We start from the raw sequence: 20,973 nt of genomic DNA on the forward strand, positions 1-20,973 counted from the left end.
ACGTCTCGCCTTAATGAACGTAATGCGAAAATTACCAAGTAGCAATACAAGTCACGCGCGTAATGTTATCGATATGTATGTGAGAACACTGATTCCAAAATTGTTAATGATAATTTCAAAAGCAAAAGTAAGTCCGACTCACATAGCATATAGTATAGGAGTCAATCTCACATGTTTATAAATGATCTATATAATTATAAAATTTTCTAAATGTCTTAAACCACTTATCCCAATTTCCATTTGCAGAGGTCCAACTTAACTGTAGAAAACGATGGGTTTGGGTCAAACCATGGTACTGAAAGGGTTAACGCACATTTTCATCTGCTTTGGGAATACATCAAATTCTCGAATGTGCAAACATGGCGACAATAGGTACCATTGAAATAAGCATCATGTGTTTTCCGACTCACGTATACTGGAGAGAAAATGTACAGAAGTCTTTTTTAATATTTGTGAAAATCAAGTATCAATATTTGTGCAATGAAGGCACAACCACTGAAGTTTTAAACGTACGAATATTTAAGACCGCAAATCGACTGATGGTGGCGCCACAGCGGTAATGATACGGAAAGTGAGCCAATGTGCTTCGATCCTGATATATTTGAATAAACTATATTATAAATAAACGAATAAATGAATAAAGGTTGGAAGAATGCATAGGCCTATGTGTCGGTAGGTAGGTAGGAAGGTAGGTGGGTAGGTAGATGGGTAGGTAGATAGGTAGGTTGGTTGGTTTATTATATATATATATATATATATATATATATATATATATATATATATATATATATATATATATATATATTTATATTTATATATATATAATGCAAAACAATTGATAGTTCATAATACATGTATATATAGATAATCATAGGCCTATATAGTAATTTATTTATTTATTTATTTGATTGATTGATTGATTGATTGATTGATTGATTTATATGTTTATTTATTAATGAATGTTAGTGAAAGCAAAGTACACAGACATATTGTCCATTACACGAGTTTCACGCACTTGTGATTTTTCAAATGTGTGTATAATCACAGTTATTATATGCCTCGTATATCGAACGTCGTGCGCTCCATAGGATTCAATGGTAACTCGTCGATGACGTAAAGTCACCATTTGACTGAAAGTGAACAGGAACTATTTTCAATCTTGTAGATGTAAAAATCTTGAAATTACATGTTTTGCATAGGAAAAAAGGCTATTAGAAAATTTTTCATAAAAAAATGATAAACCGCATAACAGTGGTTTCAATATATCAATGCACCAGTCGATGATGAACGTAGTTCCATTTTTGTGTAAGGTGGAAATAAAGCATTTGACTATCATTTGCAAATACATCTGAACATCCGGAGTGAAATCTGTGTAGAAGAGGCATGTAAGAAACATTATAGCCCAAACATGGGACTATGTACCCTCGCGGCAGGAGACCATTTGCGCTCTTTACGCCGGGCCAATGGTCACCTACCCTCGGGCACATAGTCCCGTGTTTGGGCTATTATTGACTAAAAGTGTATAATAGTTCAGGCACAGAATAGGGCGAAATAGTAGCATACAGTTTTTCCTTTTATTGATTTAACAACACTTGTGCCTACTAGTGAATGGATGGGCTTTAGGTTGAAATGAAAGTTTCCCCCCAGGAAACATCTTTCTGCGAGAACTCCTACTTACCTGTCACTATTACTTTTGGGTTATCTCATTTGCTGCCTTCCAGAACGAGGCAAAAATTTAAATACACGTGATCTCTTCCCAGGCGGAAACCGCCATGAGATTCCATATTCAAACAGTTCTCAACCTCCATAATAGACTATCAAAATAGTGGGGAGGAGGGAGGGAGGAGTGACAGGTAAGTAGGAGTTCTCGCAGAAAGATGTTTCCTGGGGGAAACTTTCATTCTGCTTCATCCTCCTACTTACCTGTCACTATTACTTTTGGGTTACACAGAATCCAAAGCTTAATTGGAGGAGGGTATGTCAACAAATACTCCCAACCTAGGTAGAACCACACCTCAAAGAACCTAAAGCAAAACTAGCTTCCATAGGCACATCCTTGAGGTAAAAGTTAATAAAGGTATTTGGAGAAGCCCAAAAACCAGCTTTACAAATGTCATCCACTGACACTTCTTTAAACAAAGCCCACGAGGCAGCCATAGCTCGCGTATCATGTGCTCTGATGGAATGCACAAGTCTACAATGGCCATCGGAAGAATCATAGGCAAGTTGGATTGTATCCCTTAACCATCTAGAAATAGTGTCCTTGGACGCTGGACCATGTTGACCTGGAGACACCTTAATGAACAACTGTTCTGTATTACCACGAAGGTGTGCAGTCATCTTAATGTAGTAACGAAGAGCCCTACAAGGACAAATAAGTTTATCCTGAGGATCACTTGAAATATTTTCAAGACTCGGAATGAATATCTCTGTACCAACACGAGATACAGATTCATTCTTTGCCAGAAAACCTGCCCTAGGCAACAATCTAACACCTGTAGGCTCCCATCTGAGATAAGCACTGTTGATAGACAAAGCGTGAATCTCACTACGTCTACGCCCAGACGCCACAGCTATGAGAAAAACAGTCTTCATAGTTAAATACTTCAAACCAGATTCACTAATAGGCTCGTAAGGAGCTGGCCTTAATGAGTCTAACACCAAAGGAAGACTCCAAGAAGCAAAAAGTTCTCTCTGAGGAGGACGCTTAACAAAAAACCCTTTAATCAGACTATCCAAAAGAGGATGCTGACCTACACTATGTTCACCATAACTCGGAAGGAAAGAACTCAACGCTGAACGATATGTTGAAATAGTTTGGGGCTTTAGACCTCTAGCCTCAAAAAGAAAAACCAGAAAATCACCCACAGAACTTAGAGGTGGATGCATGGGATCGACATCATGTTCTTTGCACCAATCACTGAATACTCTGAACCTGTAATTGTATGATTTAATGGTTGATGATCTACGAGAGTTCGCTGCATATTCTGCAGCTCTCGCTGAAAATCCCTCTGAGCAAAAACCTTTCTTGACAGTTTCCAAGCAGTCAACTGGAGGACTGATGGATCTGGGTGAAGAAACCCGACAACGGTTGGCTCAAAATGTCTGGGGTCTCTGGTAGCTTTATTGGAATCTCTATTAGCAACTCCAGCAATCGAGGAAACCACGGTTGTCTTGGCCAATTCGGCGCTATCAGAATGACAACACACTCCTCGTGTCTCATCTTGCTTAGTACTCTGGAATCAGAGACACTGGAGGAAACGCGTATGCGAACATGTTTGTCCAGGGAACTGAAAAGGCATCCACTGCCTCTGCTCTTTGGTCTGGAACTGGAGAACAATACACCTGCAGGTGGGCATTGTGTGCGGTTGCAAACAGATCTATGTGAGGCCTGTCTAACACCTTGAAAAGGGACTCTACCACCTGATGTTTAACATCCACTCTGTTGGGATAGGTCGTCTCCTGGACAGAGCATCTGCTATTAGATTGCACCTGCCTGGTATGTGAGCTGCCCTGATCCTGATATTTCTGATAATGCACCAATTCATTAGATGCCAAGTGAGGATGCAGAGAGATGGAGACCGTGTTCCCCCTTGCCTGTTCAAATATGATACTACGGTTGAATTGTCTGACCTTACAAGAACCAATCTCCCTAAGATATGACGGACGAAGGCCTTTAAACTTTCCCATACTGCCTGAAGCTCGAGAAAGTTTATGTGCTCTTGTCTCTGGGCTACTGACCAGACTCCTGAAATGGTCAAATCTCCCATATGAGCCCCCAACCTTGCATTGAAGCATCCGTGGTTATTGTAACCTCTGGGGCTCCAGGGACAGTGAAACTCCTTGAAAAATTGACTCTGTTGGTCCACCAATGAAGATGCTGTATATTAACAGGGCGTCTAGCCTTATAGGATGACTTAGAGGATTCTGATGTGGTCTCCATTGAGACAGAAGGAATATTTGCACTGGCCTCATGTTCAACCTTGCCAAAGGTATGAGCTGAACGCAAGATGCCATTAGACCTAGGAGGCGAAGAAAATGCCGCGCCGTCTGAAAACTGCCGGGCAAGAGATGACTTACCATTTCGCAAATAGCTTGAAAGCGCTCTGGCATAGGAGTAGCAATCCCTTCCTCCAAATCTATTTTCGCCCCTATATAATGAATGTTCTGACTGGGGCAAAGTTCTGACTTCTTTTCGTTTGGTAGCCAGCCTAGACTGACAGCTGTCCTTAAAATACGTGCTGTATCCCGCTGCAATAACCTGATCTGCGTCTGCCTGGCTAGCCAATCGTCCAGATACATGTGAACATAAATTTGTTGCTTTCGAAGAAAGGCACCCAAAACTGCTGTGACCTTGGTAAACACACGGGGTGCTGACGACAGACCGAAAGGCAGTGTCCGAAACTGAAACACCTTGCCCTGCACTGACAACCTGAGAAAATGTCTGCAGTCTGGGTGAATAAGGATATGTTGATAAGCGTCTGTTAGATCGATTGAAACTGCATAATCCCCTTTTGACAGATCCGATAATACGGAACGTAGAGTTTCCATCTTGAAGTGTTTCTTTTTGAGAAAATGGTTTAACGGGCGGAGATTAAAATTGGTCTCCAACCCCTGATCTCTTTGGAATTAGAAACATTGAGCTGTAAAAACCTTTTGATCTGTCTGTGACAGGCTCGATAGCCCTCTTTGAGATTAATGAATCTATTTCCTGAAGGATAGCATTTCTCTTTCCTAAACCCGACGGAAGAGGAAAATTTATAACCTTGCTTGTAAGAGGGGGAACTTGAAGAAATTCCAATCGATAACCTTCTGAAACTACCCCTAACACCCACGGGTCGTTGGTTATCTTGGCCCAGTGCTGACTGAAAAGAGATAATCTTCCCCCTACTGGCACCTCCGGAAATGGAATTTGAATATTTAACTGTGCTAGATTTACACACTGAGCCACTGGCAAACCGTCATTGCTTAAAAGAATGGTCTCTGGGCTTATCCGGAAAGGGCGGCACTGGTGGTCTAAAGCCCTTATTATCCCTTTTACCCTTAAAGTAATTACTAGGTGTAGCAGAAAAAGACTTCTTTGCAGAAAGTCTGTTTAGTTTAGCGGAAGGCTGCGACTTTGGCTGAAAAGAAGCAGGTCGCTTAACTCCCTGACGTGGTCTAGAAAGGGAGACTATTTCCCTAACACCTCTAGCTGCTTCAGCTTCCTGGTGAAAAATATCTGAGACTTCTCCATGGAAGAGTTTATCACCCGAATAGGAAGCTTAGTCAAACGATTTCGAGTTGATCTAGTAGGAAAATCCATCTGATCAAGGAATAATTCTCTTCTGGCAGAAACTGACAAAGCAATGGCACGCAAGAGTTGATCTGCTGAAGAAGTTAGAGAAAACTGCAAAAATTCCAAACCCTTAGACAATTGGTCATCAGGAATATTAGAGCCTGGCGAAACTGCCGTATGTACAAAAGCAGTTGCCAACAATGAATGTGAAATGCATCTCAGTAAAACTCTCAGAGCTTTATCTACCATAAGATGTCCAAGATCAGCCTTATTGGTAAAACTTCTCAAATCCTTAGCTGAAAAATGTTTCTTATCAGCCGCCAATTTTAGTGTGGACAAAACTTTCTACACTAGGCGCTCTGGCAAACTCCTCAAAGTCTTTCTCAAGGAACCTGAAATTCTTGTCTACAGACTTTGTGTACTTAGACACTCTGGGCAAACTCTTCTCAATAGCTGTCCATCTTTGTGCAATCAGTCCCTCAATGGGCAAACGAGGAGCACCTGTAACTGTACTATCTCCACCAAGTAAAAAGGACTGACGTTGACTATGACTGCTATCATCTTTTGTACAGCCAAGCACATTGCCAATAATGTTAATAATGTCATGCCATTTCCCAGACAAAGCTTCTGACATGTCAGCATCAGTAGTAGAAATTTCTGAATGAGTATCAGAATGAGCAATGTCACTTTGCACATAATCCTGTGACTTGGACATAGAATGACTGTCTCCATATGCGCTCTCATCAAGATCACTCGGAGCAAACAAGGAAACAGAATCAGGATCTCTATACTTGTAGGACGGCTGTGGAACAACTCCCGACACAGTTGCCGTCTCCTGCTCCTGATTACTTATCACCTCTGTAGGGTCCACATGTAAATCCCTATTCAGACTGTGCTTTTGGTGTTGGGGCTCCACATGATTGCCCTCTGCTACACCAGCACTCTGAGATTGAGCAAGAAAACCAGCCAACAAAGAAGAAACCTTCTCCGAAAATTGCTCAAATCTAGTGTCCAGAATACCCTCAATCTCGTCCTTAGAAACATACGACTCGTCAGAGGGCAAACTAGCAGCTGCACTACTAGCCGACTTCCTGGACTTGTCCTTCTGAGACTTACCTTTTGAAGTTTGCCTACCTTGCAGCAATTCAGGATTAGTAAAAATGCGCCATAGTTCATCCGACCAATCCTTGCAAATATCACAAGGCTTAGCCTTTGAACACTTGCGACATGCAAGACACTTGTCATGGCTGTCATCAGCAGGAATAATCTTCCTACATCTAGCTGCAGCGCAAACCTTAGAACCGTCACTCGCAGGAACATCACATAGGTCCATGATACAAGCAGAACCGGTAAACCTACAGTACACAAAAACCAGCGCGATAAATTACCATAAGTACAATACACAATGCACGAGAAAATGGCTCGCACAGCTGCCAGACTGACCAAACACGTCACTGCATTCAAAAGCGTGGAAAGCAAACAATAGCAACACACACTTGCTACAGAAACTCAAAGCAGAACTTCAAACGGCCTGAAAAACTACCGTCAAACCAAACTGACTGCTAAAAGAGAGCAAATAAACAGGAAATAACAGACGATACCGTAACTCACGCTCCCAGGAAGGAACAGTAGAGCAAAAACGGACGTCAAAAAACCATATACTGGAAGGCTGAAACACGGTGTGTTTTCACACACCGAGGCAAATGAGAACTGTTTGAATATGGAATCTCATGGCGGTTTCCGCCTGGGAAGAGATCACGTGTATTTAAATTTTTGCCTCGTTCTGGAAGGCAGCAAATGAGATAACCCAAAAGTAATAGTGACAGGTAAGTAGGAGGATGAAGCAGAATGATATCTTCCATTTCAATTCATTGTATTTAAGGAAAGAGATCATTCAAAATATGATAACGGCTAATACGCGTTATTCCTATCACTCGATCATAATAGAAAAAAACAAAAAACTCCTCGATTTTTCTTTTGTTTTATTGAGACCAGTCTTGAAAGTAATGGTACACCGAGTTCTTTATAAAATAGCGCCCTCTGCGTCCCTTTTTGCAATCGTTTGCGTTGGCGGAAGATTGGTGGCGGCTACCTGATTTAAACGAGAATACATTCGAGCCGAAGATCAGAGCTCGTTGAACAACAATCATTGAAAGTATGTAAAGGGCAACCGAGATCAGCGGCATGTTTTATTGAAATGTTCTCCATTTGATAGAAGAATAACTGTTGAAGTATTACACCCAGCCGACAGGAAACCAACGTTCCACGGGAAGACCAGCGACAATAGAATCTTATAACAACATGCTCCTCATAGGCACACAGCGTGAAAGGATAATAATTGCCAGGGGGAGTCACAAGACTTTTCTTCATTCAACATTACTTCATGATAATTTACCAGTAAAGCCATGCGACCGCCTACAGGACTACTTTTTCATGTCTCTGGGGAGGACGAATGCCCAGGGTGTAAAATCCCGAGTCCCCACTGATAATGACACTAGAACATCTCAGTAAAGCGCTGTACGTGGGCGTCTCCTTACTCCATTATTGCAGTACACGCGGAAATCTGCTCTGCGAAATGCGTTTCAATTTCGGTGAGCATAAAGGATGAGTTGGCGAGAGTGCTTTACTGAAAGAATCCGAGTTTTCTAATACCGCGATGGGGCGATTCCAAGAGGGCATTCTAGATATGTCTGTAAAAACAGTCTTTGACCTCTGCGAGAAGGGATACTGCTAGCCATGTTTTACTTTTACTCTTCAGCTATGAAGCAACAAAATATATACAAATCATCACTTTTTACGGTACATGTTTGAAAAGCACTATATCGAAGAGACTTAAGAATGCACTCGAAATGACAAACAGCACTGTGGATTATCTGTCAATCCTAAAACTGTTTTTATGCAAGTGCTTATGTGTTCAATTCAAGAACTAGGGGCAGACGTCTCAAAAGTTTGATTATGTAACATCTGTCGCCTTCGGGGATCATTTGAAGATTGGGGAAGATGAATTATAGGCGAGCTGCCCACACTCTCTTATTCTGAGAGGTCCAGACGTCTGGCTTTACGGAATGAACTGTACTTTAACCTTCGTTTGTTTGTTTGCCATATGCTATAATCGTGTGTTTGAAAGATAACAATGAAGAAGCATGACAAAAACTATGTTCACGTTTCATATTACATAGTTTTGTGACAGACAGCTATTGCAATACTCTCTTGAGTTCTGCTATTGTTTAGCGATCAAAAGATCAACTTATCTGTCCTCGGACTTCCGTCAGCTGAAATAGAGGTAAAATTCAAGTACCAGAGCGGGCGGTGAAGGCGGCTGGATGCTAAAAGGAGAGCGTGACAAATAATAACACAGATCACTTTAAGTACAAAGTAAATATGTTTTTTAATAAGTTTCAGGCATCTAACAATCTTACTTTGTCTGAAGATTTGTACATGCATAAAACTTAATGAGTATGATTACTTTGAACTTTTTGTGTTATATAATGTATATGGTATATATATTTATATATACATATAGGGAAAGAGAGGTATATATATATATATATATATATATATATTATATATATATATATATTAGAGAGAGAGAGAGAGAGAGAGAGAGAGAGAGAGAGAGAGAGAGAGAGAGAGAGAGAGAGAGAGAGAGAGCTTGATATTCAACCTGCCTTCGGTTTTTCAACGTTTTGACACAATCATATCTAGATAGATATATAGATAGCTTGATATTCAACCTGCTTTTCAATTTGCCAATGTTTTGACACATGTTTTTCCGGCACTTTGCAATTGATAATCCCAAAACACCCTGTTATAGCAAGACATTGCTTGGGCGAGTTTTATATAACAAAACATGGTTCAGTTCTATTACTCGGCCAGATAGGTGGAGTTTTCGAACTTTGTTGATTGGAGCGTGTGATTAGGGTAGAAGAATGGTCTCACAATGCTTAATCATGCAAGGCAATGTTATTAAGTAATTCTGTCAGGCAGTCAGCCGTATGTCGAGTTCCACTCCCGAATACGCGGTCTTTTTCTCGTCATGCTTTTTTGAGCAGACCCGTACGGCTTATTATTATTATTATTCAAGAAATTCAGACAGAACTTTCTCCTCGGATCTGATGAGCTGTTGGAATGCCATTGGCTGCAAACACACTATGCACTCTCAGAGACCTTCGTCATTTCCGATCGCACGGTAATCGTAGCAAAACAGATGAAAACGGAAAACACGCCGCCTACCCGACAGGTTATGTATTTGAAACATTTCCTTCATATAAAGGGTTTCATGGGAGCATTTGTTGAGGATTGTCTTCCGTCCTTCGAATAAATTTCAGCGGCGTCGATGGCGATGCAAAAGAGGTTTCACTGTGACGGCAGCGCAAGCGTCACTGCTTTCTAATTTTAGTGAAATAATGTCATCAGGTCCAATCCAATTTCACCATAATTCAATACAAGAACTTGATTGCTACTAGATCGGTGTGAGTTTCCATGGCTTCGACGAAGCCGTACCGCTGCCGCCGCTCCTGCAGTTCCGCATTCTGTTACTTGGCGTGGTTTCATTATTTCGGCCGCATATGAAACATCCCCTCGTCGTCGTCGTTGTTGAGTGACATGCATCGTCGAAGACCTTCTGCGACGACAGACAATGGAACAGGAGATAGTCAAACTTAGGTATGTTTTCTCTCTATATGTTGCGAAGCAGCTTCAATTTTGATTAACGCCATTTTCTTTTCAAATAGAAAATCTTGTCACCAGTAATGAACCCTTTAAAGTGTCGTCCCCGATCATGCCGCATGCTAAAATTCTGAACATCCCATCTCGTGTGGATTTGAAGAATTAAAGCCTTGCAGACCAAGGACTATAAAGTCTGGTGATTCACATATTTTGTCACCTTGTGAATGGTTTTCATTTACTCGGTTTCTAAGTCCGCCGGCGAAAAGAAGGTTCCCCTCACCCTTGAAAACTTTCTTCTGTTCACTAAAAGCGCATCCACACCCAGAAAAACAATCACGAATCGGCAATTAGTTACGGTATCTAGCAAGAAATTCTTTCGGAATACACTTCGTCTGTGCGTAAGGTTCGTAATGATATCCGCACTGTTTCGGTACTTTGAAGGCTAACGGCAAACTCGTCAGTCATCCCAACGTATGTCGCAATTACATGCCCTCTGTGTACGTGCAGCAACGTCGGCGATAAGTATTCTGCGCGGTTCCATATCACAAAAGCGCCGATTTTATCGCCTTGTGGCTTTAATTCACAAAACGGTGATGTAAGCAGAGAGTTCACACGAGAATTTTTTATCTCGCTCTTTATAATAAAATGTTTTCTGTAGTACTTGTCGTAGCGCATTGCATGTGCTATTCTCCTTGCGTTAAGCTCATAACTTGATTTAATTATGGCTAGATCATGCCTTTATTATATGCCTTTATTCCATACGTAATCAATATAAATTTCAATTTATTTTTGTAAGCGCATATTGCAGGAAAGTGTATATCATGTCGACATGTGTAACTGTTACTGCCGCCTAAATTGTCATAAGATATGAATCGGATGTTTGTTCACCAGCAACCTCCAATCACTTGAAAGATCATGTCAAATTGTTTCTTTTGCAAAGAGGAAAGAGTTTTCCAGCGTCGTAACAACGATAAGAGTAATAGCAGTAGGGTTTGGGATAAAGGAGACATATGGCTCCTGGTCCTTCCCACCTTGACCGTGACGACTAGATAAATGGATGATAAATCTGACTTTAAAAAAAAACAACGTGTGTGATTTATAACCCTTTGAGCGTTGTAATTTTCTCCCGCCAAAATTTTAGTGCAAAATTTTACCACTTTTTATGAATTTTCTGTTACAGTAAGTTTTTGTTAATTTTGGATCAAATGTACATCACAGTTCATTTGCTACAGTTTTTTTTCTCAAATTTTGGCAAAAATCTAAGAAAAATTGACTTTGGTTTATTTTATAAAGGGGACGAAAATAGACTTAAGCGCTCAAAGGGTTAACAAAAAATACCTACGATGACATTTCGAAATTTCACTACTGATTACCATAGTTCTTAACCATTCTTAACCATTTTTATACAACTACCATCCGGGCTTCCATTTCAAAATTGGTGGTAAATCTCCCTCAAATACAAGAATTCGCTGGGGTAGCCGGTGACATAACTATTCCATGATGAGAACCAATTATCAGGGTTCTTTCTTTGTCGTACGGTTCATCTGCGTCGTCCATGTCAGCCAATCAAGACTTTCGCGATTTAGAAACCAGTGGAAAAGGAACGAGTGACGCAAACGTTCGGAAATATCTTTTCAGGCGGAAGTTGGGTCCAGCTGTAATCTACTATGCTCTCAACACAAACAACTCGCAGGATTTCTTTAAACTTTGAAATTTATTGATAAACGCCCAACTTTCCTCTTCTACACATTTGCTATCGCAATGTCCACAGACTCATAATTTTACCGGTGTTTAACTCAGCTGGTGATTAAGGTAGAATGCGCCTTGGGGACAGATACTCGGACTCAAAAACGTATTTGGTGTACCACTTGTTGGGAGGGGGGTCTAAATTTGAAGCCCATGTAATAAATAATTCACGGGCTTACTGTTGTGAAAATCGAAAATTATATTTTCCCCCAGAGTTAACACAGGAATGGTGGCCATTTTGAATTTCAAGTTTCGATAAATATTGAGTAACTTTAATCGTTTCTTAAGCACAAAAATTATATGGCCAGTCCTGATTTTGTTCTGGATTTCGAAAGGGGATGGTTTAAATATTTTTTATTGAAAGTTTGAGTAAACGTTAAAGACTTCCAGTTTCGAGACGCGCACTGCCTGAATCCTAAATGCTGTCTGCGGTATCTCATTTTCACTTGTGCCAAAGGATTATATTCAATAACCTTTGATGTTTCAGAAGTAGTAAATATTAAGGTCAATAATTCGCTGTAGTTGTAATGGCCTAAAGCTATGTTTGGATCAGGGTGCCACCATTTCTTTGAACTGTTCTACTTGCAGTGTCAAGTTATACAACAAACCCAGAAACGTACCAAGGCAAGGCAAGGAAGACAAATCAGACTTTCACGACCCTGCAAGAAAATTGTAATCTTGATCTCTCAGGAGTCGGTGTCTTGAGTTAATGCTTTCTAGTAGCCATGTTTATGATAATCATACTGGTGACGTTATTTCCGGTTCGACTCACGAGGAAGAGTAATTGAAATACTTGCTGGAAACCACGCCATTCCAACACTAAGTCACATGTGGGCTGTGACGTCATTCGCCACGATCAACTTTGAGGCTGTAGTAATTTAATGAACAGGTATTTCAAAGGAACACCCTGAAAACGGCCGTCAAGGATCGATGACTTTAGGATGACGTACAATACCCTCGTTTTGTGACCTCGTATTTACTAAAATATGATAACTCGATACACTTGATAGGACGATAGGGGGCCTACTGTGGTTGTGTTGACGGGAGAGATAACAAGATCTACAGAAAGAGACGGGTAGAGAAATAGAGATAAATACATTCTAACGAGGCAGGGACACACAGACAAAGGTCCATCTTGCTTGGTATCAGCTGTCTTGAATATCAGTTTTGTGTCATGTAAGAAATCTTTGTATTTATTTTAACGTGAAACATTTTTAAAGAGAGGTCGCTGATAAATTACACCTAGACTATAAAAACGTAAAACTCGGCTAGATTGCATGAAACTCAACAGATCATATAGCACGTCAGTCTGTGGATGATTTTTTAGACGAGATTTTGTGCATTTTTGTAAAAAAAATACGACAAAAACCATAGGTAAGTATTATAGCAAGTATGACGTTACCAAAGCTTACATAACGATTTTTAGTCGAGCCATGTTGAAACACCGTTTTCAGATCTCCGTTTCTGACTTGCTCCAAGTTTGTAGGCATATAAGTATCAAAATGTATAATAAATTGAAGGACTAAACATTAGAAGACCGTCACACTAATGGTAGGCTGTTGTGCAGATCGTTGGATGAATGACTTGGCCAGCTAGTAACTCAGATGCCGAGAACAGAGAACAGCCAGGCGACTGGGGCCTGTCTACTCCGTGTAGCACCTGAAGACCTAGCTGACAATAAAAACTCTATTTCCAGCAGTCATTACCCCTTTTTAATTGCACCTACCGTTTTAAGGTAACACAACGAAAATACCTGAAACACTTTGAATGGATAAAGCGTAAGTTTCATAGTTGTGCCTTTGTCTTTTGGTCACAGAGAACAGAAATAACAAAGAAAGTTATAAATTACATACCCAATGTTCCGGAAGCATAATTTGTAAAAGCACTCACAAACAAAATGATTCGGACGGGTGTAGATTAATGTAAACGTTACTCTAGGAGTACAAAGATATCATTTTGAATTACTTTTTTATTTTCTGTTTGAATATATAACAAACAGCTACACCTGCCACATCAGTTCGTGGCACAAAAACGTGAATAGCAATAACTTCGCTCATGTATTAATGGTCAGGATTCGTTTTATGTCGCTTTAGTTTTTATGACAAGAGGGAAATCAGTATAGCATCCAGACTCCAGTATTGTTGTTCATATTATTTCACATGAATCACCTTACCCTTACATAGAAATACGTACGTCTCGTTACATTGGTATCCAATGTAATGGCAGGTAAAGTGTTGTTGATGAAAAAGTGATGACTTAAATTAATGAACTTCAACATTATCACGAGTCAGGTTGAAAAATGATAATGCCTTGTCTGCATGTCCGATATCCTATCTTTCCATCATATGCAATGAAATACATTCAGAAATTCTCAAATAAACAAAGAGCAGATACCTTTTGTGAAACAATCATACCGGACATATAAGCACATCCCTGTGATATACGCATAAAATCATATATTATATTAATAAGTAGTGACAAATTAAAGCTGTTAGATGTCGACACGAGAACAGATTTTACCTGTCAAACTTCAAACCTAAGTACTACTCAACATTAGTTTAAGTTACATTCTTCACTTTTAGTCACTAACTGTGATTATACATACATTTGAAAACTCACAAGAGTGCGTGTAACTCGAATAACGGACAATATGACTGTCTTCTTTGTTTTTATGAACACACACACACACACACACACATACATACATACATACATACATACATACATACATACATACATACATACATACATACATACATACATACATACATGCATGCATGCATGCATACATACATACATACATACATACATACATACATACATACATACATACATACATACATACATACATACATACATACATACATACATACATACATACATACATACATACATACATACATACATATCTTCTAGTAACCTTACATACTTCAAAAAAACTCACATTTTCTCGTTTCCTAATTTAGCTATGTTCTTTCTGATGAGAAACACAATCTAAAGATAGACAGGTTTGTTTCTAGAAGTGGTGTATAGTACTTCAACGCATTACACTGTGTAGTTTTCTTCTAATTCTGTGTTTTAGGTCGATTACCCTCAAACCAGTTTAAGACCTAAATGGGGACACTGTAGCTTTCCTCCAATATGGTGTACATAAACAAGTCATTACCGCAGTTGAGAGTTAGCGTGATCACAGAGAAAAAGTCTGGCGTAGATACATTTGAAGAAAATATCACGAGTTCACAATTACACTACAGGTTAATTGGATACCAACACTGGGGCGTGCTCGTCCGTTAATTCCTATAAATATATCTTTCAACATGGCCGATTCTTTAGCTTGCAAAAATAATCTAAAATCTAAGTGCTTATCATTTAGATATAATCCCAACTTAAGGCATAAGTAACATTTAAGTGCTTATCCTTCAGATATAATCGGATTTTTGCTGTTTCTCTCAAAAATGATTTCGACATCAATGCAATGCGTGGCTATCATTATCGTTATCACTGAATACCTCATATCAGATTTAAATGTGAAATATTATGTGCATTTACACGCGTTCAGCGGGTATAGAGAGGTGTACCACGATGAATGTTGACAAATTATACTGAGCAATTGACCGAAGCCCCGGATTATTTCAACACAGTACAATTGTGTGGGGGAATTGAGAATCTCTGCTACGATAAATGCTAAGGGTCCCTGGGAGCACATCTGGTCTGTAGCGCCATTCGATGGCCTTGATAACGGGATTCAACCACCCACATTCTGATCTCCTTTCTTGTCAGAACGGATATTCATAAAATGGTTCGATGTTTTTTAACTAACTGATAGTGATTCACTTACTAAAAAGTTTCACTTCGAAGACTGGGATGGTGGTATTTCATTACCTACAAATAGATGGTGGGCGTTTTAAAACATAGGCTAATGTGAGGGAAAATTACAACATGCTTGACTTGAAGATAAATTCGATTCGAACGTCTTCTTAACCTTTCGTCTTCAGCTCCCAAAAATACAGACAAGATCATCTTATCATGCTATGAGGTTACTTGCCTTCAAAACATGGTCAACACGTAGACACACATAGAACTTCTTTTATTCAGATTAAATCGATTTTGATCCTGATGTTAAAAAAAACGCTAGACAGCTATAAAACGTGGAACAAAAACTTCTTTATGAACCAGAAGACCAATCGCAAAATTCATCATTGTTGCAAAGCGCTGCACTTCCTGCAGATGCAATACAGATTCATCACGTGTAGTTTTATCGACAAATGAACATGTGTCTTTGTTTACTCGTTTTGAATAGGCACACCCGGACAGTTGAATAGAAACACCCGGACAGGTCTTGATCAATGTGGTCTCGATTAGGGAAACAGGAAGTTAAACATCCCTAAGTAGTTTTTATACCTTTTCCTTTTTTGGGGGGAGGGGGTTGTTTCCATGCTCACTCGTGATGACTCCATCTGATAAATATGAATGTAAAACAGAGAGTACACCAAGGGAGAGCCAGTGCAGAAACGTGAGGATACTGGCCTCCTTTTTCGCACTGTGACTGTTCAGGCGAAAAACGACAGTAACCCTAGACTTAGATACAGATGCTGCCACAAAGGCGAGTTTAATCTCCTGTGATTCTGGTTGCCATGGTTACTTGTATAGAAAGGCAGTTGAAAACCAGGGCTACTTACATTTAGAAAGCTAGATTTAATCAAAAACTGACATCATCGTACGACGGACACTTTACAACGTTTTGCGGTTATCTTTTTTTTTGCGAAAGAACAGGGATTGAGTATGTAAAAAAAAACATGATACCACCCGGCAAAATGTGTATGTTTTATTCGTCGGCAAAGATGTTTCCGGATGGCACCACATCTGCAGAATCTTGACTCATGTTGTCTTGGCTGTGCATTGGGTGATAGTGTTCTTTCGATGATTGCATGTACGATAAACTCCTGTGCTGTTAGAACTAGACAGCCGTTACTGGGCAGGAGAAATTACTGCTCGAGTACCTCGATTCAAAGCTGCATTTTAGCGTAGCGGAGGATGCTCCACGGCGAGTACTGTATCTTTATCTACGCTACTTTAGAGCAGATCTGTTATCCGGCCATCGCTGTGTTTTCCCCCTCTTTCAATTTATTTTGCGAACACGATAACAAGGCCAACGTCTCTCCCAGGGATGGTGCACACCGAGCGAGCATAACTGCGACCCTGGGAATAGGCCCCAGGGTTTCAAGGCTTCCGTATAATTTTGTGTGTTTTACCTACACCTGAGAACGCTAAAAAACTCAGTAATTCTTAGAAGTCTGGATAAAAAAGTGCTTGATTCATATTCAATTTTTGAAATTCATCTGTCATGGCTTACGTTCCTGAAAGAGTTGTACTGTAAACATTGCCTATCAAAAGGGCATATGTTACCAAAGTGTAATCGCAAAATGACTGTTACTTTTTCCTGGAAACTCTAAGTAACTCATTTCGTGTGGATAATACATGTAAATGGTGTCGTCTAGTCATTGTTAACCGAGCAGGAGTTCCCGCGAAAACTCACTTTTCTTAGGCCAAAAAAAAAGAAATGTTTCTGGTCAGGTCTTTCTTTTAAAAAATGGTGCGGCGACGCGCATTTTTATTTTTATTTTTATTTTTATTTTTATTTTTTTTCCCTCAAGGGAGGGAGGAGGGTCAGTTTTATAGTTTTATCAATATAGTCACATATATACTGTTCATGCAGTCACTGATCATGCCCCCCTAAGAATTTTCTCTTTCTCTTCAGCCATTTTGGTTTGGTGTCAGCCACGGCCGCCGGCCACAAACAGAAAAAAAGGGCGACGCGCTGTTGTTCAAGTGACGCGCGCGCTGACCAGAAACATTCCTTTTTCTTTTTTTGGCCTTATCGACTTGCTTACGCGAAAGAAGTATCCTTATGTCATTTGCACATGTTTATTGATTTCCATTCTCCCTGCAAATATGTGCTTTATATGACAAAGCTATACAACCAAGTCGCAAATGTTACCCCTTTTCAAGATTTGAGATTTTGAATGTATGTATGTATGTATGTATGTATGTATGTATGTATGTATGTATGTATGTATGTATGTATGTATGTATGTATGTATGTATGTGTGAAAGCCAAATGTATTTAGACAGTTTTCAGGTAGAACACTGCTCCAGGACAGGTATTGAGATTCTTAAATTTTTACAAAACTTTTCTGACCTTCTACTTATGTGAGCTCATTTTGTATTTGTTGGAGTAAATTTTCACCGTCAAAATCGTAAATTTAATGTTTTGCCCATTATCAATTACAAATATCGGGAAATTCAGGGCAATTTGTTCCATTTTGATTGGGCAGCATACGCCTGATTTCTATTCTTGATTTTGAGAGAGAATTGTTTAAAGTTTCCCGACGGAAAGTTAGAGCAAACGTTTAGATCCTTCTCTTTCGAGTTGTGTACTACCTTAAACGTATAATGCCATGCAACATAAAAATCTGCGAAACTTATAAATCTTCAGTATTCTGCCCAAACTGCCTGTTCAGGGTTATATTCTTTGTAGTGCATATCAATCAATTAATCAATCAATCAATACTTTATACATCCCAAACACTGGGCAATTAAAATGGTGACTGAAGAAAATTTACATGCAAGAACGAGAAATCTACAGAAGAGAAATACATGAAACCAAACAACAGACAGACACTGGATAAAAGCTTGACATAATTTCTTTTCATTTAAAAGCCGCACTGCGGTTGGAATAGAAGAATGTTTGCGCCGATTTGACCTGCAAGCCGGAGACTGAAAACGCCGACCGGAAGGAAGTAAAACAAACTCTGAAGATAAAACATGTGTTTTACAAGATATTATAGAGTGAGCCTTTCGGAGCACCTGTTGGATGTAAAAACAAAACAAATTTCTCTCAGGAGTACCGATTATGTTGGTGCATATTGAAACGATCTTCTCTAATGAGTTTTAAATTTTAACGGACAAATTATGCATCCAACAAATAAAGGAAAACGTTTAAACACTTATCTTTCAATGAATGTTTTGTAAAATAAGGATAAAATATTTTTATCGACTCAGAAAGTATAAGCGCTGCTGACCCTTTTTCACTATGGCAGCAGTGTTGGAATCCCATTTTAATTTATCATGAAAAATAGAACCCATATATCAATCCATTTACTGTACTCGCGTTAATGACATGCGCAGAACGGAGTAACACAAACGCTGTTCATATGACTCATAGCAGACCCATATCATCGCAGATAAATTCAATTAGACGCACAGCGCATCATAAGTCCCTGCAACACACCGTTTTGCCATTGCTTAATGTATAGTGTTTCAGCAGCAGTGGACAAGACTGAATTAAGAGGTCGCCTGAGAGCAGGGAACCGTAATTACGACATGCCACGAGTGAATTATAGCGAACGAATGGGGGGATTATGCCCTGGCCTCGTGTCTTGATTCAGGGCCCTCCTTTCTTCTGGCAGTAATCCTATTATCGTGTCGTAGCGTTTAACACCGGCCTCTGTATCACTAATTAGCCTTTCACCCGCTTCATTTGTTACTCAGTAATTGGAAGGCTAGGCCGTAGAGCGCCAATTCATCTAACCGGTCTAATACCATTTGCAACAAGTATCATTTGCTGTAGCAGCGGGCATGGTGCACACGTGACTTACATTATCGAATCAGCCGTTTTGGTGGTTTGACAGGAATATCTTGTGTAGGTCGATTTTTTGTTCTGAAATTGCAGCGCATCTGCCAATGTTAAAATGACAGACAAAAAAGGCCTCAAAACGGTTTATATCAGAAAATGGCGTAATTTCTCTCAAGTCACAGATTTCTACACGTATAATCTGTGTTCTTCTAGAGGGGAATTTTAGGGAGGAATTTCTTTTCTTGCCATTGCAATTGAATATTTTTAGACCAAGTTCAAGTGCGTACGTTATGCAAATCTCTCGGCACTTAAACACAATTATATATTTTCATGGCACTTCATCTTCTGAATAGTCCCTGTGATGGGAATGGGCTCTCCCGCGATGTTTTTGTCTCGTGTGGGCAGCTTGGCATTGATTTTGAACGTCACGGTTTACAAATTCCAGGAATACCATTTTAATCATACGAAAATTATTCCTTGTTGTCGTGCAGGCTGCTTTACTGGATCTCCCACCACACGAAAGCCAATAAAATAAGCGATTTATTGGCAAGCCCCCGTAATGGGCAGTTAGGAGGCGCGCATGCGCACGACCCCGCTGATGGATTAATTTGCGTTGGTTGCGGGGAGAGGCATCGCTTTCGAAGAGGATGAGGCTACTGTAGTTGCTGTACACTGGGATAACGATACTGTTGCTTGGCGTGTGCCGCAATCATTGTCGAAATAGTCGGACTGGAACATCTTCCAAAACCCGCGCTGCAAAACCAAAATCTGACCGGCGCGGCGGATAAGTATTTCTTTTCCTACGGAAAGAGGTCGCCTGGTGGCTGTACGCAATCACAAAAGCCGGTGGTTATTTCTGAACACCAGGCACGTGCATCAGTCAGTCTGCGTGTTGGGTAGAGCGACCCTCTCGTCTCGACATGTCCACACCGGATCAACCCAATCCTCACTACCATCTCTTGGTGAACGACAAGTGGGCCAAGCCATGGCTTCGTATCTGCGCTCGCAATCTCTGGTGGTCATGTTCCATGTGCGATGAAGCTATGGGTAGTCGACCGAGCGCTCCAAAGAGAAGGTAAAAACACGATGTCGTTCACAACAAAAGAGAATTTATGACGGAAACCCAGCACAAATTCAACAAAACCATTTTCCATTTGTGTATAACATCGCTACAGCATTATTTATTGATTTTATCTATTAACTCCTTATTTGTATTATTTACTTTGTTGTAGTATTGATTTATTTATTATATACTTATTGATTACTTATAATTTTTTCGAAGAGTTGATCACCTCCGATGGGATAGCAATATCTACTCAATGCAAACTCCAAAAGCCTTCAAGTAAAAGTATTTGAATGCATGCGAACGATATTCTGTCCCTTATTGATGATTAACTTTATTAAGTTTTTAATTCTTTAATGACTTCATCGCTATTTAATTATCAAAATATGCCATCGAAAAGTGGATGCCAAGTCAGATTTATCATAAATATCCTAGCGAAATCGATTTATTTATTTTGATTTTAAGTCGTTTATTTATTTAGGCGATTGTGTTTTATGCAATATATTTTAGTGGTTTCATATTTATATTTTTCAACTTTTATCTTTCTTTTAACTTTTTTTATTTTTACTGTTGCTCTATTGT

The 20,973-nt window shown here is 39.7% G+C and overlaps 1 protein-coding gene across 6 annotated transcripts in view; it reads left to right on the top strand.

Moving 5' to 3' along the window:
- Positions 1-20,973, top strand: part of LOC139114430 (GTPase-activating Rap/Ran-GAP domain-like protein 3) — a 288,529-nt gene that overhangs the window by 169,593 nt on the left and 97,963 nt on the right. The window contains exon 1 of one of the 6 annotated variants that reach the window (XM_070676166.1): positions 20,155-20,403. The exons of the other annotated variants lie outside the window; for them this stretch is intronic. Coding sequence (XP_070532267.1) covers positions 20,249-20,403 — 155 coding nt within the window. The 5' untranslated portion in view covers positions 20,155-20,248. Of the gene's footprint in view, positions 1-20,154; positions 20,404-20,973 lie in introns of those variants that run through there. 6 annotated transcript variants of the gene reach the window in all.

Source organism: Ptychodera flava, chromosome 16, assembly GCF_041260155.1.
Source record: "Ptychodera flava strain L36383 chromosome 16, AS_Pfla_20210202, whole genome shotgun sequence".
Taxonomy (NCBI): Eukaryota; Metazoa; Hemichordata; class Enteropneusta; family Ptychoderidae; genus Ptychodera; species Ptychodera flava.